Source organism: Zonotrichia albicollis, chromosome 3 (genome assembly GCF_047830755.1).
Source record: "Zonotrichia albicollis isolate bZonAlb1 chromosome 3, bZonAlb1.hap1, whole genome shotgun sequence".
Lineage (NCBI taxonomy): Eukaryota > Metazoa > Chordata > Aves > Passeriformes > Passerellidae > Zonotrichia > Zonotrichia albicollis.
The window spans coordinates 58,124,376-58,151,511 of NC_133821.1; the positions used below are offsets into that span (position 1 = coordinate 58,124,376).

Below are 27,136 nucleotides of genomic sequence, written 5' to 3' on the forward strand. Positions count from 1 at the left end.
TAAGGCATTGCACAGAATTTATTAGAAGATCAGTTTTTTATCATGAGACTGGAAAGAAATTAAGCACAGGCAAGTGATGCTTGCACCCACTTATCTTAGAGCAGTCATTTCAAGGCTGGGTCTAGTACAAATGTGTGTGTTAATTTTTGGGTTGGATTTGTTGGTATTAACTGTGGATTTCCTCTGTGTTGATGCATTCCTTTGCAGGATGGTTTCTTTCTACCAGCATCCACACTTATACTGCACTTCAACATTCCAGGTGAATGAGTTGTTTGATTGTTCCAGATCACTACTCTGTTAAGGAAAGGCATCTTAACAGGACAGCCTCTTTCAGCATGGCAGAAGATTGTGTTTCTGCTGGCTACAGTAGTTAGCTTGCCAGAATTTCATTACAGCCCTTGCCAGGGCTTTACAAAATCTGTGACGCTCTTCAGCTGCCCTCACCCACTGGGGCAGCTCAAGCTGAATGGCATCAATGGTGCCAGAAGTCCGGGAACCAAAAGTCTTTGTTATGTACCCACCACTATAATAGCTTCCATTATTTGGGCTAGGATTGGATGGAGAAGGCACACAAACATAACTCTTATTTTGTCCTTCAATATATTTGCCCAAACTTCTGTTCCCTGAAACCAAAATCTCAGAAGACACATTGACCAGCTGACTGGCCAGATGGCTAATTGAGGAATCTGATGCAGAAAAGCCACCCGAGTTAAGGGACGTTTTTGAAAGTGTGTAACCTAGTTCTATCCACCTTTCAGGATGCGCTTGTCCGTGGATATCCAGAATTAGGCCCCCTGACATCTGTGATTTTGCAGTGGTCAAAAATGCCATATAGTCCTCCCAGGCCTGTTCTGCTTGGGGAATTCCAAAGGAGGCTTCTTCCTTTTCCCTGTTAGCATCCATCTTGAATCTCTGTAGGTGATTTATGATGATATGTGGGAAGAAGCCACCAGTAATTTTGTTGATTTCTTCAGCAAGAGCCTGAGCCACTTCTATAGTATACCTGTCTTGGTTGGTAGACACTTTGCATTTCATGGCATTTTGAATACTTCCAGGAGGACAGTCATGAGAGAAAATACAAGAGGATGTCTTCTCATCCCAACAGGCAGCCTCTCGATCTGGGATGTCTTTAGGTTCCAGTGACCCACCATGTGGGACAGAGAGAATGAGGTTCATGTTACCCACTTGATATTCTGTGAAATTATTATAACCAAATATAACATCTTTGGTGCCAGTGACTTTCAAAAGCAAAGGTAAAATGGAAAGGAGGAATAAATACATATTTTTTATTTGCCTCTCGAAGACTCAGCAATATGGAATATATCAGTACCTACAAAAAAGCAAAAAAACAGAGTATAGATTACTTACAGCTGGGAAAACATGAGACTGTTCAGCTGCTATTGGCATAATTAGTTAATGATTAACCTATTTTAGTTTTATTCTACATAGCACTAAGAAGAACACTTATATGAGAAACAGAAATTAACAGGGCACTTAGTATGGCTAGATGTAACAGATGCAAGGGAAATGGACCTCCTCTATTTCCCCAGAAAGCACAAACAATATTTGATCACCCTATCTGATTCCAGAAAATCATCCCAGCAAAATATCTGATTTTTTTTTATTTATGCATCAAAGCCTTTTTTTCCCCCATCTCTGAAATGTTAGAAAATTCTAACAGAACTTGATGAAACATCTGTATGTCATTGACCTGTGTGAAATATCTTTGTATTATCGATGTGGTTATATAAACTGGAGGCTATGCCAGTCCAGACCAGCACTTGTGTGACCAGGCTTGTGTGAAATAATGAGACTGATAAAAATTGATTGCTACCAAGTTCTGTCTCTAATTATGCTCCAGATTGAGTTACCTTAAGGCCTTTATAGATAGTTATTATTGAATGAATTAAGTAGTGACTCTTTTCTTTAGTTTCCAAGTCTCCATTCTCTTCAAGTGATCAAAGATATTTTAAAACCCTCGCCAATTATGCCAATTTTTGGAAAGCTGGAATTTAACAAGATGCTGACAGGTCTCTCTGATTTGAAGAGGGAAAACTGCCACTGAGGGGGCATTGAGCACTGTGGAAGCACCTTCCATCAGCTGCCTACTCTAAGAAAGGGAGTAGGCAACTTCACCCAAATAACGCAGCAAAATATTATATTCCTGTTATGAGGGAGTGAGTGCTGCTGGATTTTTAGAGACAATTTCTCCTGCCCACTGCACTGCATTCTGAGGAGTCTGTACCTCAGAGTGCATCTGAGGTAAAATAAAATGTTTATCTTCTGCTCTTTTTTCTGGGCTGAAAGTCCCATAAAAGTCTGTGAGCTGGAATCAGATCTCTGAGAATCTCAGATAGTTTTTCTAGTTTTGACAAAAGAATTTTTTTGTTTCATTTTAAGCTTTCATTTAAAAGGTCCTTTTAGTTGAGCTACTGGCTTAAAACAAGATTTTATCCAAGGCCCTGTATGGTTCATGTTTCCATAGACTTCCCTGAAACACAGACATTCACCTGCTAGTTAACTGCGTGCTACCAGAAACACTGAGGAAAGGAACGCTGTCAAACATTATTCAAAATCCCTTTTCTCAGAAAAACAGACTACATATGCAGTGTGTAAGTCTAGGAATAGCTTACCTGATGTGCAGAGGGGTTCAGCAGCAAGATAAATAAATCGACAGCAACAATTCACCTATCCCAGGAGGAGTCGAGTTTGTGCGTCTCAGGCTCTCTGTTAAATAGGATGGCACAGCTGCTCCTTTCCCACAGCATGCTGAGCTGTGTGTGGTTATCGGCAGCAGTTCGCTTGTTGCAATTTCCTGTTAATTATTGCATCAAGCTGTTAATGCTGTTAATCCTACTGGATCATGCCTTAATGATCTATGGAGAGAGAGCTCTGTATAATTCCCAAACTGAAGAAGTCACCCTTGGCACAGCTCAAGTTCTGGACAGATTTGGAGAGTCTGGAGGCACCTGTGTTATTGTGAGGTAAAAAAACAAAGACAAAAAAACCCCAAGAGTAATTTAAAGTGTAGTAATGACTGCAGGATTAGTTTGAAGATTTACCTACAAATTAAGAGTTTTTCTGCCTCGGCGCCTCCGAAAGCGAAACTGAAGTGCCCTTTGCACTCGGCTGCAGCTGAGGCTGTGTCCCAAGAAGCCTCTAGGGGCCAGGCTGAGCCATGCAGAGGCTTCAGCAGCACCCGCATGTGTCATTTCACAACGACAGATCACAAGGGAGAAATATACACTGGGATACCAGAGTTTAGCATGCTTTTGTTCTCTATACTGACATTACTGTGTCCAGAGATTAAAAAAAAAAAAAAAACTTGCCACAAGCAGCACAGCCACACTTAAGTTCAGAATAGCTGCTAAACTAACATAATCAGCAGATACCCATATCAAAACTGTTAACTAGATAATCTAGGTTTTTAATGACTTTACTAACACTATTCATATAATATTTTCCTGATAAATGAGGAGCTTTTAAAAACATTTCCTCTGCTACTAAATATGGTTTAAGGATGTCATCCTCTAAACTTCTCTCAAGTGTGTACAACTGTTCATAAATTTGCTGGTGGTATTATAGTCTGCCTTCTTAACTAAGCTAACAAAAGCTATGAAAATACATACTTCAATAATAGAAATTTCAATAAAAGACAGAGTGCAGTGAATGTAATGCTGCCACTTATCAGAGAAAAATCAATTTTTTTTTCTAAGAAATTGATTACATAGTTCAACTAAATTCCAAACCAACTTTTTGAGATAAAAGTGACCAACTTCTTAAGCAGTGAAAACAATATAGTTGCAGTAATAAGAAATTCACTGAAATTTCGGAAAAATTAATGTAAACCAGTCACCCAGTCTACTAATATCATCAAAGCTGATGGTGTCATTGTGAGCTTCAGCAAAGTGCTGGTTTTCATTCCAAGGATTTTAATTTTCTGCATGAAGACACTTCCAGCTGTGCCAGACACTGCATGGAAGGAAGTTTAGTAAAAATCTGTAAGATGTCCTTGCCCATTGTAGTGCACAGTGGGGACAAATTTTATTTTAACTTTACTTGTCTCTGTAAAGGCTAGATGCTTACATCAGACAGTGATCCCATTTCCTCTCTTTAGGAGAGCTGTGTTGAGAAAGAAGCAGTTCTAGAGGTACTTCAGGTACTATCTTGGACAACTATCTCAAATTTCTATTAGGGGTCAACAGGGCTATACACACAATGGCTCTTCTTTTTTTATTACATGACAGAAAACAGTTGCAAAGAAACCAAAATGTTTCTGCTATACTTTCTACTTCAAGATCTCTTTAAAATGCATTCTGCAAGTCACTATTACAAAACTGCTTAAGGAAAAACACACAGCAGAGATTTGGCATAGTAATTTCTAGTCTTACCAGTTCTCCTGATACAGGAGCTACTTGTGAAAGAATTCTCTGTATTAATACAAGTCAATTAACCATGACGCAGTGCTGCTTCCCTGTTTCGTCTGGTACCTATGGGAAATAAAACCGCAATAGTACAGTTTTCTTCAAGGGAATAACTCACCAAAATGTTACCATCTGACTACTTTCTTTCAAGAGACGCTGTTGAACTTAAAGATCGATATCTTTAGCCAGTTTTAAGTTGAGATGGCTTTACTAAAATCAACAAAGCCTTTGACTCATAGTATCAAGCTATAGAAGTTATGAGATGTCATGAGGGTGGGTCACACTGGTTCATACATGGCTGAAGACATTTGTAATAAACTGAACGTTAAGGCATGTTGTGCTAACTCTTCAATTTCAAAGTATCCTTCCTTTCAGGTGAAGGGATTGAAAAGGAAAATCAGAGCTGGGCAAGACTTCTGTAATGCTGGCTTCCTTCAAGACAAGTTCATTGGCTCCAGTGCTTCTGACTCTGAGCTTCACCTTAACTATTTTTAACTATTTTTAATTTACAGAAAATAGTCCAAAGTGTTTTTAATTGAATTGCATGCAAGATTTTGAATGATTGTTGTGGTACATTACATTGTCTACTCTGATTTCTTTTCTTCCCATGAGCATAGCAGTTTGACAGAAAAAGAAATGTCAGAAGTGATAGAAGAACATATTCTTAAGAGAAGCAAACCTAATCCAAATGGATTCTAACAGCAGTTGGATTTAAAACTTGTGTAGTGTGTCATATGTAGTCAGAATCATGGAGTGAAAAAAGAATTGGCAAAGTAGAATCCAGTCAATATTTTCAACATTAAAACATCTTATGCTATCACTGTGGCCTAGTTATTTCTGTGCATTTCTTAGCTGAGAACTTGTAATTCCGATGTGCTCTTTCCAGAACGCACTGAATTTAAACTTTGCTGCCCACTGTCTGGAAAGATTGTTTTCTACACTGCTGACCGAGTCATCCACCTCACCGAGCCAAACTATCTCAGAACTGCACAGGCTTCCAAATGGCATGTAGAAAAAGAAACTTTTACCTGGCCTACATTTGCATCTTACTGCAATTTTTGTTATTATTTATGCAAGCAAACCCTTAGGATAACTGACAAGAAAAAGAACCTATATCACATAATTGTAACTTCGACCATCGGTTCCTACACTAACCCCGGGGTTTCAGTGCAGTAACAACAATATCTGTCCTTCCCTTGATCCTCGGCAGGCAGAGACCCGCGTCAACGCCTCCCCGCCCCTTTCCTCTCACGGCGTTGGCTGCAGTCCACTGTCCTGTTAAAACCCTGGGAGGCCTTTTGATTTCTGTGTATTTAACGTTTATAAATGCCACGTTCCTGTTATTATCCACGAGCGGTGTCCGCCGCACGCCGGCCGTGAGGAATGCCGTCACCAATGCGTTGCCCCCGCCGGCGCGGGGCACCATGGGGATCGTAGTTCCCGCACGCGGGGCGGGGCCACAGCTCTCAGCGCGCGCTGCTTGAAAGCCCCGGGCGGCGGCCGCGCGCTGTGGCCGGGCTGAGCCGGGCCGGGCCGGAGGAGCCGCCGCTGCCCCGGGAGGTGCGGGCGGGTCAGGTCGGGTCTCCGCGTCCCTCGCCCCTCGCCTCTCTGTCCCTCTCTCGCCTCACTCTCTGGGCAGCACCGACCCGCAAAGAGGTACAGCCGCCACCGCCGCGTGGGGAGGCGGCCCGAGCCGGGATGCGCGGGGGCAGCCGCAGGGGCTGCTGGTGGCCCTGGCGGGGCCCAGCGCCCCGGCCGTGAGCTGAGCCGGCCCTTGAGCGGAGATCGAGAGCGAGCATCGAGAGCTCAGAGCGCTCAGCTTTGCCTTGGCTCCTTTCTTTGTTTCCCGCTCTGCGGCATCATGGGCATCCAGGGCCTGCTCCAGTTTATCAAGGAGGCTGCCGAGCCTTCCCACGTGAAGAAATACAAAGGAATGGCCGTAGCTGTGGACACCTACTGCTGGCTGCACAAGGGCGCCTATGCTTGTGCCGAGAAGCTGGCCCGGGGGGAGCCCACGGATATGTAAGTTTTTCTTATGTTTCGCTCTCGGCCCTTTTGCAAACTAAGATTTTGTAAACTTGGTGTTTCTTGAACTAAAAACTAATTTACAGAAGTTTCGCTTCTTGCTATTGATTCTGAATTCTGAGTTGAGCTCTTTTGTAATGGAATTTTTTGGCGATAAATAAACAGCTTTCCAGCTGTGCAAAATAAATTTTAAAAATGTATATGTTGGGGAAAAACTAAATTTTTGGTTTTGTTGGAATACCCAAGGCTATATCAGTTAGTTTTTTTTTCCTAGCATGAATTGCTCTTTACTATAATCTAATTTCTCTGATGAAATTCTTTAAGTGTAATTCTTTTCATTTCAAATTTAATATTATTTTCAGACACCTTTTTTGTATAGAAAGAGACTTCCTAAATACTTCTGTGACAAAGGTTATTATGATGTCAAGGAGTTTTGAGAGATGTGTTGTGGTCTGAATAAGGTGTAAGATTTTTTGCTGAACATACTGTGCTCTTAGTTAAAGTAGCTTTTCTAAATCACGTTTACACGTTTTTAGGGAAGGAAATGCACAAAAATTGTGATCATATTTCAAATTTACCTCCACACCTTAGATCAGGTTTGCCTTTCTTGCCCATCTCTGGAAGTGTGGCTTGAACTCTTGTTTTAGATTGGATATAGGTAAGGCTGGAAGGGGCCACAGGATGTCATCTCATGCAGGCTCCCTTAGAGAGCATTACTTGGCATTGTGTCCAGGTGGCTTTCCAGTGTCGCCAGAGAAGGAAGAGACTCGAAAACCTCTCTGGCCAACCTGTTTCCGTGCTTGGTTACTTGCACAGCAAGGAGGTTCTGCTTATATTCTAGTGGAATTCCCGTGGTTTGGTTTCTGCCTGCTGCCTCTTGTCCTATTGCTTGGCACCACCCAGAGGCCCTTGGATCCATCAGATGTTTGATTGGAGGCAGGACAGAGTTGGTGCTTTGCAAATGGATTCAAATATTTGCTGCTGCTTATGTTAAGAACTGTGCAATTTCAATCCAACCCTGCCTTGGAGGTAGCGAAGGTTCCTCAAACTCCTGAGATAGGATACACTTCAGCTGAGGAAAAAATTCACTGTCAGGAGAAGTAGTCGTAGGAAACTTTGGAATGGTTGAATTTGAATACATAGGTACTTTATGGCCAAATCTTATTTCCATGCACATATGATCCTAGACTGGCACCTTAACTATAGTATGGAGTCCTTTCATACTTAAACGTTCATCTGGATGAAAGTTTATATAGCTACAGTGCTATTTGCTCCTGTCTTTCAAAAATCACTTATTTTTCTGTAGCTCTAAATCTAGTTTCTTCAGTGCTTGTATCCTTGCATTCTAAATGCTTCCAAATCCCACTCTCCTCCTCCCTTCCTCTGCTGATAGGGTTGCTCTTGCTGTTTTAAACAGTGTCCTTAAAATTAAAAAATTTGGGTTTTTTTTTTCCTTTGGGCATTGGATCTGCAATGTGCTTGCTTAGTGTTTACAGCAGTTCTTAGATTCTAGTTCTGTGCTGCTGATAAAATGATCTCATACAGATCTGTAGAAATAACAGGTAGGAAGATGAGAGGTCTGAGGGAACAATAACATCTGGAACACCCAACAAATATTTTTTCAAGGGATGGGTTTGAAGGCAGTGGCTGGTTCCCTCCTGAGCTGTTTACTATCTTCACAGTTTTTAAAGAAGGGAAACTTTTCTGTCTTTTGGAATATTTTCAGTGCTGTGCCTGTATTTTTAGTATGGGAAGATACATTTGTATGTCTTGTCTGTAGGATATATCCGTTATCTGGAGGGAAGAGTGGGTAGTTCTACAAGGAGAGATTAAATAACCCCATCACTCCCAGCTCTACCAAAGTACATTTAGTGTGCATCTCTGGGGAAAGGCAGACTTGTTCTGGTCTGCTTCCTGTTTGTTTCCCTGGCCATGGTGAATTGACTTGCTGAAAGTAAAAAGACAATCCATGTTTGAACTGGTCAAGTTTTTGTCACGATTGAATCCTAATGTAGCAAAATGAACAGAATTATACTTGAACCCTTACTTCATTTTGTCTGGGAAAGAGGAGCAGTCAGCCCAGTTCTGAATTGGGAGGTGGATTGTTTCTCTTGGTAAAAAAAATCAACCAAACTGCATTTAAGTGTTCTTAGTTTTTTGTGATGCTGGGGGAATGCACAGCCTATTATGATTTTTTGAACAATAGTTAGTCCTAAACTTATAGTTCTCCTTTCCTGCAGCTGGAAAATGTGTAATAGCCTTGTAATTAACAATAAAGTTTATTTCTCTTTTCTTACTTTTGTTATTGTTGATACAGTTATGTAACTTTCTGTATGAAACTTGTTCATATGCTCCTCTCATTTGGAATTAAACCAATTTTGGTATTTGATGGATGTACCCTACCCTCTAAGAAGGAAGTGGAAAAGGCACGACGAGAGTAAGTACCAAACTGTATTGATTTGCAAGCAAAGCAGTTTTATCACTACAATAAAAATCAAAAACCCTCCAGCTAGGAAGTAAGTTCTGGTAAACCCCTCTGCAATGTAGTGTGATATTTTTTAATTTACATCTAAAATCAAACAAACTTCTTAGAGGTTTTCTTCCAAAAATAGAGATGCACTTCATAAATGAAAGCCATTTTATAAAGGAAGGAAGTAAGCCTTTGAGCAGTAGTTCCTGTCATGTATTAGAGGCTGTTAGTTTACCTACACTTGTGATCTCTGGACAAAAATATTTTTTCCCAATATAATTTTATTTCAAAATAGTACCCCTGTCCTCATCTTTCTCTACAACTAACAAGATAAAAGTTGTTTCAAATTTGGATTCAGGTCCCTATAAATGGGACTTTTCACTGAAGCTATGAGAATTTTTCAGTATTGGTTGTTATTTATGAAGTCTCATGAGACACATGCTTTCTTCAGCGTGAAATGAACAATTTCCGATTTATGAAATTAAGTAAATTAGGTTTTCTGTCCTCTAAATCAATAACTATCTAGTGTCAGATACTCCCAACTCCCATTAAATCTATTTTTCTGCAAGCTGAGTGGGTGCATTGCTTCTTTTACACTGCTGATTTCAGTTCCTATTTGTCACTTTTTTCTGAGAAAATATCAATTTCAACATTCAAATCTAGTTGTCCTTGTCATTGCAATGGCATAGTTATTCTTTTGTTTTAAAAAATTATGCAGTAGCCCAGATTTGGAAGGTGTTATGATTTTCCCCCATTTCCTGCCTGTCTCTCTTAGTCCCTTCTGCTGTTTGTTTTTTAAGTGAACAATAATCTGAGATTGGTGATATTTTTATCTTTCTTTTAGGAGGCGTCAGGCCAGTCTTCTGAAGGGGAAACAATTGTTGCAGGAAGGGAGACTGTCAGAGGCTAGAGAATGTTTTGGGCGAAGTATAAATATTACCCATGCTATGGCTCATGAAGTTATTAAAGTAAGTTGTCAACATTATTGATAATGCCAGTTACAAAAAAAAAAAATCTGCAATACATAGCATATCCTACTCTTCATTTTTGTGGCTACATCACTGCTTATTCTATATAGGAAAGAAAAGTATTCCCACCTGCTCACTGCATAGTTGACTTGCATGTTACTGGATTGTGTTAGGCACAATTAACAAGCTTGAAGTTTATTATGCCCATTTGTATAAATAATGATGTGTCAAACAAAGCACATCTCTTCCTACTGCTATGAACTGAATTTGAACCTGTTTTTCTTTTGTGGCACAAAAAAACTTTTTTTTTTTTTTGCATTTTTTCCCTTGTGTAGTTTCTGAGCATAGACTACAGGAAAAAAAATTGGCTGATTAAAAATAGTTCTAGTAGTGTTTTGCTACACTATCAATGCAGTCATAGGGTCTTCATCAAAAAATATTAAGTTTGTTCTAGTACTGTTCTCCTTTGTCCAGAATATAACTTGCATGAGTTCAAAGCTGTCAGCTGTGGTCAGATGCAGTGGCAATAGTGTTATAGGAAAAGTTGTTTTTGTAAACCGTATATAGACCTAACCTGCTTTTAAAGTGGAGTTTTTGAATATGAAGTATTGGACTGTCACTGGGGGCAGGATGGGTGTGTGATTAAAAAGGTTATGGTTTTGGCTTTTTAATGTAGAGGTTTTTATGCATTCAGATCTCTTAGGGTAATTACTAAAAATTAATGCAAGGTACTTGTATGCTTCTTGTTTATGTACAGGCTGCACGGGCCCAGGGAGTTGATTGTATTGTTGCTCCTTATGAAGCTGATGCTCAGCTGGCTTATCTTAATAAGATTGGCATGGTTCAAGCTATAATTACAGAAGACTCTGATCTTTTAGCTTTTGGATGTAAAAAGGTATGGAAGAAAATACTAATAACCTTTACCTCTTGCTGATATCTGAAAAGCAGGGTTTGAAGTTGCCAAATGTGTTTGATGTATGGATTAACTCTTCTACAGCAAATGTGGGAAACAGAAGAGATGAGAATAGAACTTTGCCTCTCTGTTTCCACCAAGGGCAGTGAACCACCTTATATGGGTGAAAATGATTGGTTTCACTTCCTCTTAATTTTCAGGTGTTTCTGAAAATCGACAAGTTTGGAAATGGACTAGAGATAGATCAAACTCGGCTGGGAAACTGCAAGCAGCTTGGAAATGTATTTACAGAAGAGAAATTCCGCTACATGTGTATTCTTTCTGGTTGTGACTACCTCCCTTCAATTCATGGAATTGGGTTAGCTAAAGCATGCAAGTTACTAAAATTAGCCAACAATCCAGATATTATAAAGGTAAACTCAGTTTTGCTTTGTGTTTTGTTTTTTGGCAGCCTATATCAGTATATTTGAAATTTAACACTGAACTGAAAATATGAAGCATTCTTGTCTTCCTCCATTTTGAGGAGAATACTAAAAAGTATTTTTAGTATTCTTAAAAAAGATGCTGGCCTAAACTTACTCAAGTGTTGAAGCTGATATATGTTTATAAGAAAAATAGCAGAAGTCAACTTAGGTAAAGACTTGTTTTAATCCTTCGAAGGTATATTGTGTTTGAAAGGAAACTTAATTTTTGGTAAGACTTTGATATTTTTCATACATGGCCCCCTCCCCCCAATTACTGCTTTCTTCTGCTTCTACAGATTTTTTATTTGAACTGCTGAATGAACTGGAACTTCTGTATCAGTACAGATTTTTCTATGTGGGGGAGGGGCAGAGATTGGGAATCCTATTTCTTGGCATACGTATGGATAAGGACATTTCTATATTAAAAACCGTACGGAAGAAAAGTGTGATTTGATGCAAAACAAATTAATTTGGGGTGGGTTTTTTTCTTATCCAATGTATGAAGTTAAAATAAATCTTGTATTAGGAAATAGAGGCTAAGAGGGTGGGAATAACTACTTCTGTATGGGTAATAAGGGAGTGGAGAGGTTAAGAGCTAATAAGAATAGCTCATGGGTCTGTCCTGAAAGCAGGTAAATCTAATCCATAAAATCATTTTAATATGCAGTTTAATTAACTTAGTGTGTTATCGTCTTTCTTAAATTACTTGTTATATTTTATCTCTTTCTCTCATAGACAAAGTACTATGATTTTTAATTTTAAAATGTTTTGTACCATATAGAGCAGACATCAAAGTAACTGGTTTTGCTTTTGAGGAAGTAAAAGGGGAACTTTGCACTTTTCCCATGCAAATCATTATTTGCTTTAATGTATCTCTGAGCAAAATCCCAGAGCTTATTCTGGTTAGTTTTGCTTTTTTTCCATTTTAAGAGCACCCACATATTGCTTATATGTCCTGATAATATGAATGATAAAAAATTGATGTGCATTAGTTTAAGTAAATACACCTTAAGGAGATTTGTTTTTCTGATCACATTTTGTATTGATTAATTTATTGAAGGAGGTATAAAAATTGAATTGTTAGTTTTGTAATTGTAGACAATTTGAGTAGGAAAAGAATGTATGAAGTTCTATTTTCTTTCCTTCCCCTATTTAAGTTGAATCTGCTTGTTGCAGTAGGAGACTCATTCTACATTTAATTACAAGCAAAGATAATTAATATTTGAAAAGTATTTAACCTTTCACTTAACCTGTTAAAATGACACAGTAGAGTAATTTCTTTTTTTGACAGGTTATCAAGAAAATGGGGCAGTACTTGAAGATGAATATAACGGTACCAGAAGAATACATACAGGGTTTTACACGAGCTAATAATACATTCCTGTATCAGTTAGTTTTTGATCCTGTGCACAGAAAATTAGTTCCTCTGAATGCATATGAAGATGATATCGACCCAGAAACACTAACTTATGCAGGACGGTATCCTTTGTGTTGAAAGGGCAGAATGGGGAAATAAGGATGAGCTGATGTGATATCTTACAATTTTCATTGCATCTGTGATGTACTTGGATTTTTTTTGCATCCCTGCCTTGACTAAAGTGTCTTTTCTGCAGTCTTAAACTTTTGTGGGGGTTTTCTTATTTTCTCCTTTGCTCTGATTTTAATCAATTTTTTTAAAGTGCAGGGGGTAACTAAATGACCTATTATTGATACAGGTAGAAGTTATTGATCTGGTTGTTTTCTTTAGAAATAAATTGTTTAATACAGTTTAAATATAAACTGACTGCCTTGTGGCTGTCTTGAATTCCTGCCTGTGCTGTGTGTTATAATCTCTTCCACTTTAATTCTTGCAATTTGTGCTCAACTCAGTCTCTAATCTTAGCATTTCCTGTTATAGCAGATCCCACTTCCTATAGAAAAGGTAGCATTTTGCCACAACTATGCAGTGTAAATTTCAACATGTGAGATTAGGAAAGTGAAGGAAGAGAGGGAACTGTTAAAGTAGTTACTAGCTTTGTATGTTCAAGCCCCCTGACCTCTGGCATTTGCAGAAATTAGGAAGGAGATGGATAGTGCCTCGCCTGCTGATAATTGAAGGATTTAGTATTGACTTGCATGATTTGCCAAAGGCTGCAGATCTATTACAATTGCTGTTACATCAGATTGAGCCAGGAGTAGTAGTATTAATCCTTTAGGTTAATATTCTAGCCATGCTTTTTAGCCAAAAAATGGGAAAGCAGCTGTTCTAACTTTCATGGTGCAGTTGTTGAAATATAATGTAACATTCAGATATTTTCCTTTACTGTGATGGCAACAGACATGTTGGTGATGATGCTGCTTTTCAAATTGCTATTGGTAATGTTGATATCAATACAATGGAACAAATTGATAATTTTAACCCTGACATGGCACAGGTAACATCTTTATTATGGAGTTAAATAATAACAACTTGATGTGGGTCTGATTGTTAATGGGAAAATGTGATTGTTATCCACAAATTAATTGTCAGTGACAGCTCCTGTGATATTACAGAAACTGTGCGCTTCCACACACGTAATTCTCATTTTTTTTTAAGGTAAAGTTTTATTTTTCATGGCATTTAATATCTGTTTTATTTTCAGACTTATTTGCTAAGTCCTTAAATTTACTTACAGAAGTAACTGGTTTAAAGAGAAAATTCTCAAGGAGTCTTGGATTTCTTCCAAGAATAATCCTCAATTGTTTCCTGAACAGAAATAAATTTTAAACTTTAAATTTAGTCTGAGATGAGCAGTTAGTCACTTGTGCCATATTGAAATGAAGACATCATGGGAGAACAACAAAAAGTATGAAAAGCATGAGAATTGTGGGAACAAAAAAAATGGTTTTTGTGGACTATGTCACTAGATGTACAAATGTCAACATTTCCTTCTTTGTATGCTGAGTCAAGAAATCATATATAGAAGGCAAAATTATAAACCTGTGTCTTGGTTTTTAATTGTTTTTTGTAGCCTGTGCAGCAGAGAAGTTGTGGCTGGAATGACCGACGTGATAATCATGTCAATAGCATTTGGAGCAGAGAGTACAAGTTTGGCCCCGCTGAAGATCCTGCTCCTCCTAAAATACACTTCCCAGAGAAACCATTAACCAAAGGCATGGAGAAAATAATTAGTGTTAAAGGACTAAAGCTTGCAGGCAAAGAGCTCTTGTCAAAAAGGCCAAGGAGTGGTATGTTTATATTAAATAAGTGCATGAATAACAATAGAAGGCTGTGTGAATAGAAAAGAATTTATCTTGTACTTTATGGTATGAGGCTTTAGAGGCTTAACTCTTGAATGTAATTGTCTGTATTCTGTTTTCAACAAGCTACAAGACTAACAGGCCATAATATTAAAGCCTATGTGATGATTAAGGATGACAGCAAACTTTCAACAGAACTTGATCTTAATCTTTGGTTTGCTATAAAACTCTGGTGGCATCAAATTCAGGTTATGTTTAATACAAGCTATATTTTGATATAGTTTTGGTTTTAATTTCTGTCTTAAAATGGCTTGTGAAGAAGTTAAAACAACTTGTTTTCCTAGCATTGATATTAGGCCAGACTGAAAACCAAGAATGTTTTCTGTACTCAGACTATGCTCTTTATGCCAAATTTTTTGCTTTCTCTAGTTTATCTGTGTTATCTCATCTTCTATGCCACCTGAGTTACATGTGCTCAGATAAACTGTGGTCTTGTACTAGAAGAGGCACTTTTTATTCCTATTGTGCTGTATGTTGTTTTCCACTGCTTCCTTTGCTTTCTGATTATACTGCTGGAGTTTTCTTTTTTTCCTTTGGTACTCCTGGTATCTTCCTATTCCCTTGCTTATCAAAGTCTGTAGGTAGTTTAGCAACCTGCCTCTAAATCAAATGTAGTTTCATTGTAGTTATTCTGCCTTCACTCCAACTATCTTTTCACTGAGGTGTTTTTAAGGCAATGTACTAGAAAACAATGGCATTAAAGACAACCAAACTCTATTTCCTTACCAGACCTTACTAATATTTTAAAGCCTGTGAGAGTAAATATGTAATGTTTTGTTATCTCAAAACTGATTAATTGTAGAATGTACTTTTACAGTGATGCTTAAATTGTCTTTAGATTCAGAAGAAGTCTCAGATGGAGATCTGTTGAAGCAATATTCATTTTCAAAAACAAAAAGAATCAAGAAGGAAAATGATAATGATGGTCAAGCACAAAAGAATGTGTCAGCAATACAAACCCTTGATTCTCCAGCAGTTTCCATCACTCAAGAAAACACTAACTCCCTACCCAGAGTTAGAAATAAATTTGCTTCATTTTTACAAAGGAAAACCAAAGAGAAGGATGTTGTAATTGTTCCAGGAACAAGAAGCAGGTATGCTTGTGTCACATGTTTTCATAAGTAGCAAAATACTGTTTGCTAAATGGCCCGAATACTGAAAATAGGAAAAATACTACCTCAAACATTTCATGCAACTGTATTGCATCTCAGCCAAGATGGTGGATCCTTTGTGCTAGGCACACTGTCTTTTGGAGGACAGATAATGTTGATTTTTTTACTGCTGAAGTGAAGACTGAGACTTGAATGGTTTGGTGTGGACCTTAAAATCATCTCATTCCAAACCCCCTGACATTGTCAGGACACCTTTTTCTAGACCAAGCTGCTCAGAGATCCATCCAAACTGATCTTGAGCACTTCCAGGGATAGGCATCTGCAGCTTCTCTGGGCAGCCTGTTCCAGTGCACCACCACACTCACATTCACCACCACCACACCTCACAAGGTGAAGAATTTCTTCCTAGTATCTGATTTCAGCCTCCTTCAACTTAAAATCATTCCCTCTTGTCCTGTCACTACATGCCCTTGTGAAAGGTCCCTCTCCAGCTCTCCTTTAGGCTCCCCTGTAGGTACTGCAAGGTGTTATAAAGGTCTTCTGGAACCTTTGCTTCTCTAGGCTGAACAGCCTAGAGAAGAAAATCTTTCTCAGCTTTTCTTTATAGGAGAGGTGCTCTGCCTCTGTGATCAATTTGGTGTCTCTCAAGAAAATATTTAATATCTCTAGGTATCAAAATTAATTAGGAATTGGCTGGGGTTTTTTCCCAGGTAAAAGACATGTGATATATCTCAAAAAAACAAGGACAGCTACTTGTGGCAAATATATAAGCAGTTAATAAATTCATGGACTTAAGTTGATGGGGCTTTTGGTTTATTGCAGTAAAGCTCAACCTGGTCATACTCAATGACAAATATCTATTCTTAACCCATCCCATTCAGCTGACACTGCTGATCTCTGCAGCATCACTTTGAGAACAGGGACTTTGTTGTGGGTTTTTTTCATTTAGTCCCATTTGGTCACATCTACTTGAATTTGTTTTACGAAACATTATCACAATTAGGTCTATTATTGTGTAATTTTTATCTTAAATAATATGAATATTTTTGAGCAGTGCAATTTTGCAGAGCAGTCTTAATACCTTTGTTTTAAAGCACACCTTTCTGAGCTGAAAGTTTTGGAAAGCTTTTTTATTGCATGAAAAATTAAGAGTTGTCACTGCTGATTGGTTCTTCCCTAAATCTGTGCTCAGTATTCTGAGGAACTGCTGCTATAGCATGGAAAAATAGTAGTAAAGTTCTATTTTCTTTGATAAGTGAAGCTGTAGTATTTCACTACTAGCTTTATCATCTTTAATTAATATATTCTTAAATTTTGCAGGTTTTCTGGATTTTTTTTGTTGGTACTTTTTTGCTAAATGTCTCCCTGAGGGACTTTTCCTTTTGCCAAAATAATTTGTCTGCAAGTATACCTTGAAAATAAAATTGATGGATAAAAACAATGATGCAAATGAGTATGTCATCATCAATAACTTTCTTCCCCCTTGCTTTCACCTTTTTTTTCCCCTTTTTTAGGTTTTTCTGCAATGATGCAGATATGTTTGACAGTAGAGCTAAGAAGGAAGCTGGTGATCTAACTCAGGATGCTGAGCAGGACTGCCAGAAACAGGAAGTAAAACATGTAGCTGAAGATGTTTCTAGGTTTTCAGAAACTGAAAAATCATCACAGACTATCTTTACACCTCCTGGAGAAATGCAGAAAAGTTGTTCCCAGGGGTTTAGCAGCCTCAAAAGTAACTCAGGAAATCTTGGTCTACCTCACACTGCATTTTCACAGCAGTTTCACCAACAGAGAAACAACTGCATTGTATCCCAGGAAGATCAGATTAATGCAGCAGTGTGTGATGAATCAGAGGAAGAGTCCTCCCCCTTAATAGAACTGGAACAGTCATCACAGTCTCATGGGTCTTCTGGGCCATCAGAGTGCAGTTTGGAGTCTTCAGAAATCCTGCAAGTGTCCAACAACAGCTTAGGTGCAAAGGTAAGAAAATTAGACTTTGTTTCAGCATTTGTTTTCACTTTAAATTATAAAAGAAATTATTTAATCAAGTCTCCTTTACAGAAAGGTGCCCTACAGATGATGTAGCTTGTGCTAATAAAACTTATCTCTACACAGAATCACAGGATGATCATTTTCTTGTCAATGCTTAACATAATTGTACAGAATGGATTGACATACTAGCTTAAATAAAATCTGGTCTCTGTTTTTAGTTTGTTTTGAGTTTTCTGCTGCTATCACTGCAGTGTCTCATAAACACACCTGGTAGGCAGCCTTTGTTCTCTGCTTTTAGTCCCTGAAGTGCTTTCAGAAGCATAGCATGCCTTTGTAGTGTTGCTTGCTAAAAGCCATGTTTTTGTATGAGTTCTTCGAACTGCTGAAAACGTTGTAGCTTAAAGTATATACATGTAGCTATGAAAGCATATATTGTGTTTACAAAAAGACAACCTGTTTTAAAACCGGATCAATTTTCTCTTGAAGGAATCTGATTCTAGTTCAAAACCGAATGATGATCAATGTTCTCTGTCTGTGCTATTTTCTGCTGTTCAAACTAACAAAAAAAATACAATCGTCAAGACCAAGGTAAGAATTCTTTTAATTTTATGAGCTTTACTAAACTCTGAAAATCAGTTTCTACTAGTTCTAAAATGAACTTGTAATCAGTTTCTACTAGTTCATTTTAGAACTTGTAATGAAAGACTTAAGCAATGTAAATGTTGACAAGACAAAGTTTTATTCTTGTTCATCTACCCTGGAGCTGGGGTGAAATATAACCACCTATAATTGATAACAGAGTTGCAACTTGTTTGGGGATTTTAAACACTTCAGTGTAAAGTAAGCCAGGGTAAGGCAAGAAAATCCATTGCAGGTTCTATGATATAAATTGCAGTAATGTTCAAAGTCCAGATATAGTCTCAAGATGCAACTGTAATTTGACTTCTCTGTGTTTGCTTGTATGTATGAGAAGAAACTTATGTTCCTTGTTTGTGGAATATTTCTAAGAGCTTAATATATTTCTCTAGTTGATAACTTCTAAGACTTCAACAGCTCTGACTCCTTAGGCGTTGTCATTAGAATTGACCAAAAGATGTAAGAGGCAGACATTTTCCATGTATGCCCCCTAGTAAGTTTTTGTGTAGACAGACTAAAAATCAAAAGCTTTTCTCTGCCAGACAAGAATATTGTGTATTTTGTAAAATAGTGACATCTTGTGGTTATTGTTAGGAACTTAATTGTTTAGGAGCAAGTTACATTTGTATTTTGGAACACTTACATTTTTCCTGCTTTTTCTCAACAAGACTGAGCAAGGAAATGGTCCTGGCCTTCAGAATTTTTATTACTTTGGTTTTTAAGGCTGTGTTTAATGTTTTACATTATTTTGCTCACCTTAGAAGGTATATTGGGAGAGTGAATATATTAAATATTGGGGGATCACATTATGGAAGTACTGATTTAGTATAAGCATCACATAAAACAGAATGTCAACATGCTTGGAGCCCTTCAGGGAAAAAAACTGCTGAAAATCTGTGAGGACAATAGGGTTAGTTTAAAGCAAGTAGCTGGTAGGAGGATTTCCACCACTTATTTCCATGGCCATGAATTCTCTCTTCTACTGTTATGTGCTGGGAATAATAATTATAAGGAATTACATCAGAAAACTGCTTGGCCAAAAAGTAACCTGACAGTAACAACCAAAAGGTCAGTCATGTGCTAACTTGGGCCCCCCTAGACTCTTGGGCTCTTGGGCTCACACCAGTGAGACCATGGGAGAGCAAAGGCAGAGATAAGGAGCACCACTTTTGGCTCAGTTTTCTCTTAGAATTTATTAAAATCTTGTTAGGATGTTTATTAGGATCCTGAAAGTGTAGAAAAAGGGAAATGTGTGCTGGTGTTAAATACAGCAAAAAATACCAAAGCGGAAAGTGAATTTCAGATTTAGGGAAGAAGCAGTTAATCACATAATGCATAATTTCTTCTGATTTTGGTAAATTCAATATCAGCTATGTAGATTTACTTAGGGAAATTTAATAACTGGGGGAGGCAGTCTGAAAAGTTTGTCAGCTCTTACAATGGTTCCAATCCAAAATAGGAAGTGCTACCTATTCAATTCTAATATCAAAACTAGTAGAAGCTTTTTACTAAGAAATGTCTGTGATACAGAGCTCCCTAAGACCTCAGGTTTTTTCCTATGATACTATTTCAGCTGTGCTTTTTACTGCTAATTATTTTTCACAATTACTGTGAGCTCAGCAAAGAGTCCAATACTAATAACAGAGAAGAGCATTCTGCTCTGGCTTTAAATTTCTTAGCCTACTTTTGGGATAGCTACTTTTGGGATAGCTAAAAAAGTTCTAACTCAGATGTAATTCAGAACTATAGGGATACGTAGGATTTAGGTGCTTTATTTTATTCTTCCTAGTATTCTTGTTCCAATTTTTAGCTCACATTCTAGACACTTTTTTCACTCCTTGGAATACCAAGATCTGCTTAATATATTTAGGTAGAAAAAGTGCAATTTCAATAATAAAATCATAGAATCATTAAGATTGAAAAAGACCTTTGCAGTCAGGTCTAGGTGTCAATCCAGCACTACCATGTTCACCATTGAACTGTATCCTGAAGTGCCATATCCACACAATTTTTGAACACTTCCAAGAATTGTGATCCTGCCACTTCTCTGAGAAGCCTGTTCCAATGCTTTACAACCCTTTGCAGGAATAAATTTTTCTTAATATCCAATCTAAACCTCCCCTGGTGCAACTTGAGGCCATTTCCTCATGTCCTATTAGTTGCCTGGAAGAAGAGGCCACCCCGCACCTGGCCACACCTTCCCTTCAGGCAGTTGTAGAGAGTGATGAGGTTGCCCCTGAGCCTCCTTTTCTCCAGGCTAAACATTCCCATCTCCCTCAGCTGCTCATCATCAGACTTGTGCTCCAGACCTTTCCCCAGCTCTATTGCTGTCTCTGGACTCATTCCAGTGCCTCAATGTCTTTCTTGTAGATAGAGATCAAAACTGAGCAGAGTATTTGAGATGCAAAAAAAGAGAAAAATATAACAAATGTGTGTAGTGGGGGGATGGCAAAATGCTATGATGTTTCAGAAGGAACTAAGCTATGAATTTCCTTGAAGAAAAGGCTGCTGAGATGTTCCAATTAAAGTCTGGTTGTATTTAAGAGAGAGATTCTGGCCAAGCACAGCTTTTCTGAGCTTCTGGTATAGAAATTGGATAAGAAAGTCCAGATAGATGTTTAATGATCCTTGGGGTCATCATACTGTTACCTGTGTTCTTGCTTATGGCTCCATCTTCATGAAATCTGAGTGAGACTCAAGGGAGCGATACCAGAGAGTTGATGCTTTTAAAATTCTGAAAGATGGCATCACATGAGAGCACAACAAATAGTCTTCAAACAGATGAAAAAGTAACTATTCAGTAGGTTTTAAAAACTGAATTCAAAATAAATTATTATTTACAACCTTTATATAAAGGCTTATAGAAGTGGGTTTGCCAGTTCTTATAGCTGCAGTATGTCATGTGTTTGAGATACCATTTTTTAGATTATAGACTATCTAAATATACATTGTTATGGCATTTCAGATTGCATTATCTCAACACAATGTAAAACACTTTATTTTTTTGATTATAAGCTTTGCAGCATGATATCTGTTGCTTGCAGGTTGTCATTTTAACCATGTGCACTGCATTATCAAAATCCCACAGGTTCCTGGATTACGTAAATCCAGTAATATAAAGTCACATATGGTAACAAAGCTCAAGCCATTGATACCTGCTAAAGTAAGTGGACTAAGCAGGAAACTGTCACCTGTGCAGAAGAAAAAGGACTGTGATACTGAAAATAAGCTGGGGCTGCAATCCACTCTTGGGGAACTCTGGAAAAGCTTCCAATTTAAAAGGTGAGTAGCTTTAATCCTTTACTTAGTACACTGCATGCTTTTTTCTCAAAGAAACAATTTTCAAAGCAGACTCTACACATGTTCTCCATACAATTCAGTAAGGATAACAGTGCAAGATTAGATATTTTCTACTTAGGATTTATAACTTTCTAAGCTTGATGTAAACATGAAGCATGGTTTTTTGTAAATATATTTTTATAATTAGTTTTTTCTTTCTAACCAGGAAAAACTCTAGCTGAAATTTAATGAATTTTATTGATAATTACATTTGGTTTACAATAATTGATATGAAAATCATTGCCATTGTTTGGCATCAAACACCAAAAATCATTTATTGACCTAAATGCAAAAGCTGCATTCAAGTTGCTAAATTTAATTGAGTACAAGACTGCTTCTGTTTAACTCCATGTCACTCACATTTGGAGATGGCTGATTGTCAGAACTATTCTGCTTTCAAGATGACAGTGAACTGATATGGAATATTTCTGTTAGGAAGAGTATCTGGTTACAAGAGGCATTCTTGCATGTTATAAAATTCTATTGCTTTCCCTTGTGGAGATGACTTTTCTAACTTGAAGTTTGTGCAAATAGCCTCAGGGTTTGAATTTTAAGGGCAACTATTATTTTTAAAAAGTACAACAGAATCTGAAGTGTAGTTATTCTGACTTGCACTATCTCCATGGGCTCATGTTAAAAACTTCTGGTGGCAAAGTTTTCCCAGCTTTAAGTAGCAATGTCAACTTTGAATAAATAAGATTTATTTAAATGAAATTATTTTCACTAACTTGAAACCAAATGTGAGTAGGACAAAAGTATTCTTTGCACTGAGTAGTAAATGTTGATATTGGTGAGCATGTGTTAATTCAGATGAATGTATTTTAGTAAGTTTGGGCCTTAGGGTGGGTTATTGTAAACAGACAACTGTTTTCTGTTTAAAAGTATGACTTAAGGTATTTACATTTTTAGAAATCTTACTTTTTATTATCTTCCTTATGGGGTGTAAAAATGACCAACAGTTTCAAGGAGGAAATGAAACTGTTTTTGTATTAATTGCTTGACCTCTATTTGGGGATGTCTGACCAGGGTTGCTCACAAGGAGAAAATTCATAAATTTGGATTTATCAGAATACAGGCAGATAGACCAGTGTGAGCCTAGGTGGCACTGTCTGCTGATGGTTGCAAGACTTGGCTCCCACCGTGCACAATTTATCCATCCAGTTTTGGTTGGTTTGGTTTGATTGGTTGGTTGGTTTGTAACCTCTGGCTGTTTATACTGGGGATATATATTTTTCTATTACTTCTATGTAAACAATAATTTCTTAGCTTTTAGGGCATTTCTTAGCTTTTTTTTCTCAACATATTTCACAAATTGGGCTTTCTTGAACTGCTAGAACTTGCTTAGCTCTTTTTTTTTTTTTTTTTTTTTTTAGTTTTTAAGATGTTTCTAAATTAGCCTTGTGTTTTAACAATTTTTACCTTATGGCAAATATATCCTGTGGGACACTAACCTGTTCTGCCTCAATGTCAAGGCTCACAGGATATATATATATATATAAAACCACACTTATCCAGAAGACCTGAATGTTAAGGAAGCAGGTACAACCCCAAGCAGGATGGGATGCATACAGTCTTACATAAGTAAAGCTAACAGCTATCATTCTGTCACTCAGTGACAGTTGTACTAAAATTTAAATTAAAACTTTGCATCAGAAATTTTTATTTTTTACTTATTCATAGGTGTAGTGGGTAGTTAGGTGATGGGTCTTGCTTTGTTCTAACCTGTGTATTCTTACAGGCCTGTGGTTAGAAGCACAAAATATCATTCTTCAATTTTGTTTTATGTTTGGTTTTTTTGTGCAGAGAGTATGAAAAACTTCCTTCTTGTAGAAAGTCGGATCCTTTGTCTCCAATCAAAGATAATATACAGCTCACTCCAGAAACAGAAGAAGAAATCTTTAATCGTCTGGAAAGTAGTCATGTTCAAAGAGCTATATTCCAATGAACTGCATGCTGTTCATGATGGGATGGATTTTTAATCACTGTCAAAATTTACCTTTTGGATATTTCATCAATATATAAAGGATGCTTTGAAAACCATCAATGTACTTTAGTCTGACTAGTGATTTATCATCTCTTTTATAAAAGCATGAATTCAAAGGTACAGTTCTATACTGACTGGAATAAAATAATTCAGATTCATCTGTTCTTTTATTCAACGTCCCCATGCTAAATTTTTCTCCAAACCCTTTTAGTTGCCCCTGGGCATTTGTATGTCTCACATACAATCCAAGTTTCTACAAGAGCAGCAGAACAAGTTTGTGTCTTAATTTGTAATAATTAATATTTTTTGCCTTTTTTTCTCTTGAGGCTAATCAGGATTCACTACAGGTTTAAAACTGCTGTAAAGTGTGCATGACAGTCTGCAGTATACTTCCAGCAGTCTGATAATTATTTCTTTTCCCTTTAAGGTAAGATTTGCTCTCTTGACAGTTGGCTTTCTGTTTGGTTCAGTTATGCTGGCAGTAGGAGTAACTGGGGGAAGGAACTGCAGAAAGGAATATCACAAATATCTGGTCCCCAAATTGTCACATTAATAGGATGCAATCCAAAAAAAATAATGTATTCTTCTGTTTACCATGTCTGTTTCACATTTATATTCTCCAACTGCAGACACCCAAAATGCCAGTCCTCAGAGGTAGGGTTACAAAATAGCATTGTCAGCACAACAGGCCAAGCTTCAGTGTTCAACTAAAGGAAGAAAATGCAGGAGACTAGAGCCCTTGATGTGTTTGACTCAATTACCATGAAACAGTATGATGGGATTTCAGATTTTTACCCTGCAAATCAGGATTTGAGTCACTGTTAAAGGTATGTTTGAAACTTTCCTATTTTTAGGAGTGGGTAGTATTTCTGCAGCAGATGAAGGTAAAAAAACATACCTTAACCTGTGAAATATATAGTTTCCATTCCTGAGATTATTGCTTTCCCTCAGCCTTTGAGCTTTTTGCAAGAGTTTCAATTTTGAATTTACCTATGAGAGGCAGAGGTTTTTAGGTTGCAATGTACTTTTTTTTCCTCTCTTAAGAAAATTTCCATCTATGAAACTGAAGTGACCACCTGAATTAAATTACAAAGAAGCTGCTTAAAAGAAAAATTTGATCCCCAAATTTGTGGGATCAGCCCTCTTATTTCTACATTTGTGTTGAAGGTATGGGATACAAGGAATTGAAGCAATGATGCTTTAGGACAGGCTTTCTCTCATATGTGCACCACCAGAAAGTCCCTACCACTGAAAAGCAGTATTTTAATGCTCATCTTCAGAGAGGACCATCTCAGGTATGATGTTACAAATGTAGGCCAGGGATAAATGTTTGTGTTTCCAGTCATAGAACTGTTGCCTGGGATGAATTTTTATGTGTTCCTACAAATATAATAAAAATGACAGAATGAGTCTTTGACGGGAAAACCAAAAAATAGTCTATTTTCATCCATTGCTTATTTATTGGTGTGGGAGTTGCAAGGTTTTTAGTACAGTACATCGTTGCCTCTTTCCTGCCTCTTCAGTCAAAGGGCCACTTGTTCTTGCTTTAGTGGATCATCATAAGAGACAAACTACTTGTTTTTGTGCTAGCAGGGACAGGTGATTTTAAGGGATTGTCTTTTGTGACAGCTACATTGTATGTTCTTAAAGCAGATTTCTTAAAAATACTTCTGTATAGTTCCTGATTTGTGTTTTGGAGATCTTGGGTACTGACTTCACATTACAGAGGCTTCTTTTCAGGAATAGAGGCATCTGATACATTACACGTAACACGTGTAAGGATATAATAGCATTTAAGTTTTATACTTCTAATGGGAAGTTATTATGTTGGTGTTTGCTCTGTGGAAGGTACAATAACATAAATGCAAATGAATTGGTGCAAGACTTTATTCCTGATTTTAATAGGGTAGGGTAATATTCCATAGTAAAAATTATTATGGATCAGAATAGGAGAAATTATTACAGGTTGTGATGGCCTGGGGAGGATAAAATATAATGCAGTGAAAAGAAAAAGGAAAAAAAATACAGAGGAAAGACAGTTTGGTGATTTTAAAAAAGCAGGCATTTAAGATTTGGGTAGTTGGAAAACAAGTGAGTAGAAGGAATTAAAAGCAGATGGCAAACAAGGCATGACTGTGTGTTGCTTGCTTTATAATCTCATAAAATAGTAAATATACCTTTTTAATATCTATTACTAATATTTTTGATTTTATCAGCAGGACTTCAGAGTATTTTTATAAAATTGATGGCATTGCTAAACCATATTAAAAGGGTAAATCTGGCCCAGAAAAACTGAATTTACTAATGGTGGTCTAATCAAGCTTCACTTTTTGAAAGTGCTGGCTGGCCATTCCTTCATCAGAATTCTCATATAAATATGCAGTATCACAGAGAATTAATGTGAGAAGGTGATCATCCAAATCCAGTCATGGTTTTGAAACTGTAGGTGACTTGTCCAAATTCAAATGAGTATTTCTGCTTAAATCTTTTTATTCTTTCTCACACAAATCAATGCAGTAGTCATTTTTATGAATGCATGTGAATAAGGATGTTTTGAGGTCAATTAGGAGCTATTAGCATCCTTTTTTTAACAATTAGCTAATTCTGTTAAATGAAAAACAGTTGTAGATATTTCACCTCACCATTTTTTTCATGAAGATGATTTTAAATTAGCTAATGTGAACTTTAGTGTATTAAAACCATTTTCATTAGCAAACACAATGACCTTCAATATTTATCTGAATTACAATGAACATTTTTTTTTAAGTTTTAGGTAGAACTAAATAACATAAGTATTGATTTAAAAAGAATTTCTAGTTTAAATATCGAGAACACTGACTTCTGAGATTATGGTTGCTAAATGCAAGAAACCATTGAACATTTTTGATGGGTTTTTGTTGGGGATTTTTGTTGTTGTTTGGTTGTTTTGTTAATAAGGTAAATTGCTAAACAAAGTAGAGTTCATTTAATGGTCTAAAATCTAATCAAAACTAAGCTGGATTGTCCTATGTCCAATATTATATGTATGTTCACAGGCTTAATTAAGCTAATATTTGTATTGGCTTAAAAGTCTGCTTCTTGGAGGTCAGTCACAGTAAGAACATCCATCTTCTCACTAAACAAAAAAATGATACAATTTTGGAGGCTTCTGTGGTTTGTCTTGTTTTTCTTGGTTTCCTGTGTCTGGCATGCACATTTTGCCAGTGCCAGAATCCTGAAGTGTTATCAGTTGCACAAATTTCTGTCTGACAAGAAAGACCAAGAGACTGTCAGTTTTCTTCATGTGGATTTTGCCCACTTTGATTTCACAACATTTAATAGCTTTAGGCATGCAAGAACATTATGCTCCTCTGTTCTGGTCAGTATTTTTAAGTCAAATTTCAGCTGGCTTTGAAGAAGAAAAAAAAAAAGCATACCTACTGGCAGTGCTTAGCTGAATAAATACAAACTACATATAAATATCACCATATTTGTACTAAATCCATCTTTTGCATATCCTTAGGTTTCTTTTTTAAACAATTCTTTAAAAC

At 37.1% G+C, this 27,136-nt stretch overlaps 2 protein-coding genes and 1 long non-coding RNA gene across 11 annotated transcripts in view; 2 read left to right on the forward strand and 1 right to left on the reverse strand.

The window, feature by feature from the left end:
• The window catches only part of WDR64 (WD repeat domain 64), a 73,716-nt gene extending 68,473 nt beyond the window's left edge, over nucleotides 1-5,243 (forward strand). For 5 of the 9 annotated variants that reach the window (XR_012579583.1, XM_074537551.1, XM_074537558.1 and 2 more), the window contains one exon: nucleotides 4,800-5,243. Coding sequence is in view for 7 of the 9 variants with exons in the window: in XM_074537551.1 (XP_074393652.1) it covers nucleotides 4,800-4,919 (120 nt within the window). In the remaining 2 variants the exon portion in view is untranslated. Of the gene's footprint in view, nucleotides 1-207; nucleotides 2,836-4,799 lie in introns of those variants that run through there. The other 4 variants (XM_074537554.1, XM_074537559.1, XR_012579584.1 and 1 more) reach the window with 2 other exon arrangements.
• LOC102063020 (uncharacterized) lies at nucleotides 1-5,830 on the reverse strand. The gene is made up of 4 exons (XR_012579585.1): nucleotides 5,580-5,830; nucleotides 4,392-4,490; nucleotides 2,634-2,969; nucleotides 1-1,330 (listed from the first exon to the last, which is right to left on the reverse strand). It is a non-coding gene; the product is annotated as an uncharacterized LOC102063020 (long non-coding RNA).
• Nucleotides 5,785-26,945, forward strand: EXO1 (exonuclease 1). Its single transcript, XM_005487560.3, has 13 exons — nucleotides 5,785-6,446; nucleotides 8,767-8,886; nucleotides 9,764-9,887; nucleotides 10,645-10,782; nucleotides 11,001-11,213; nucleotides 12,556-12,743; nucleotides 13,582-13,678; nucleotides 14,255-14,471; nucleotides 15,382-15,637; nucleotides 17,170-17,635; nucleotides 18,134-18,235; nucleotides 21,372-21,565; nucleotides 23,426-26,945. Exons 1-13 carry the CDS (start codon nucleotides 6,286-6,288, stop codon nucleotides 23,565-23,567), a joined length of 2,418 nt encoding a protein of 805 aa, XP_005487617.1. The 5' UTR covers nucleotides 5,785-6,285; the 3' UTR covers nucleotides 23,568-26,945.
• The last annotated feature ends 191 nt before the right edge of the window (nucleotides 26,946-27,136 follow it).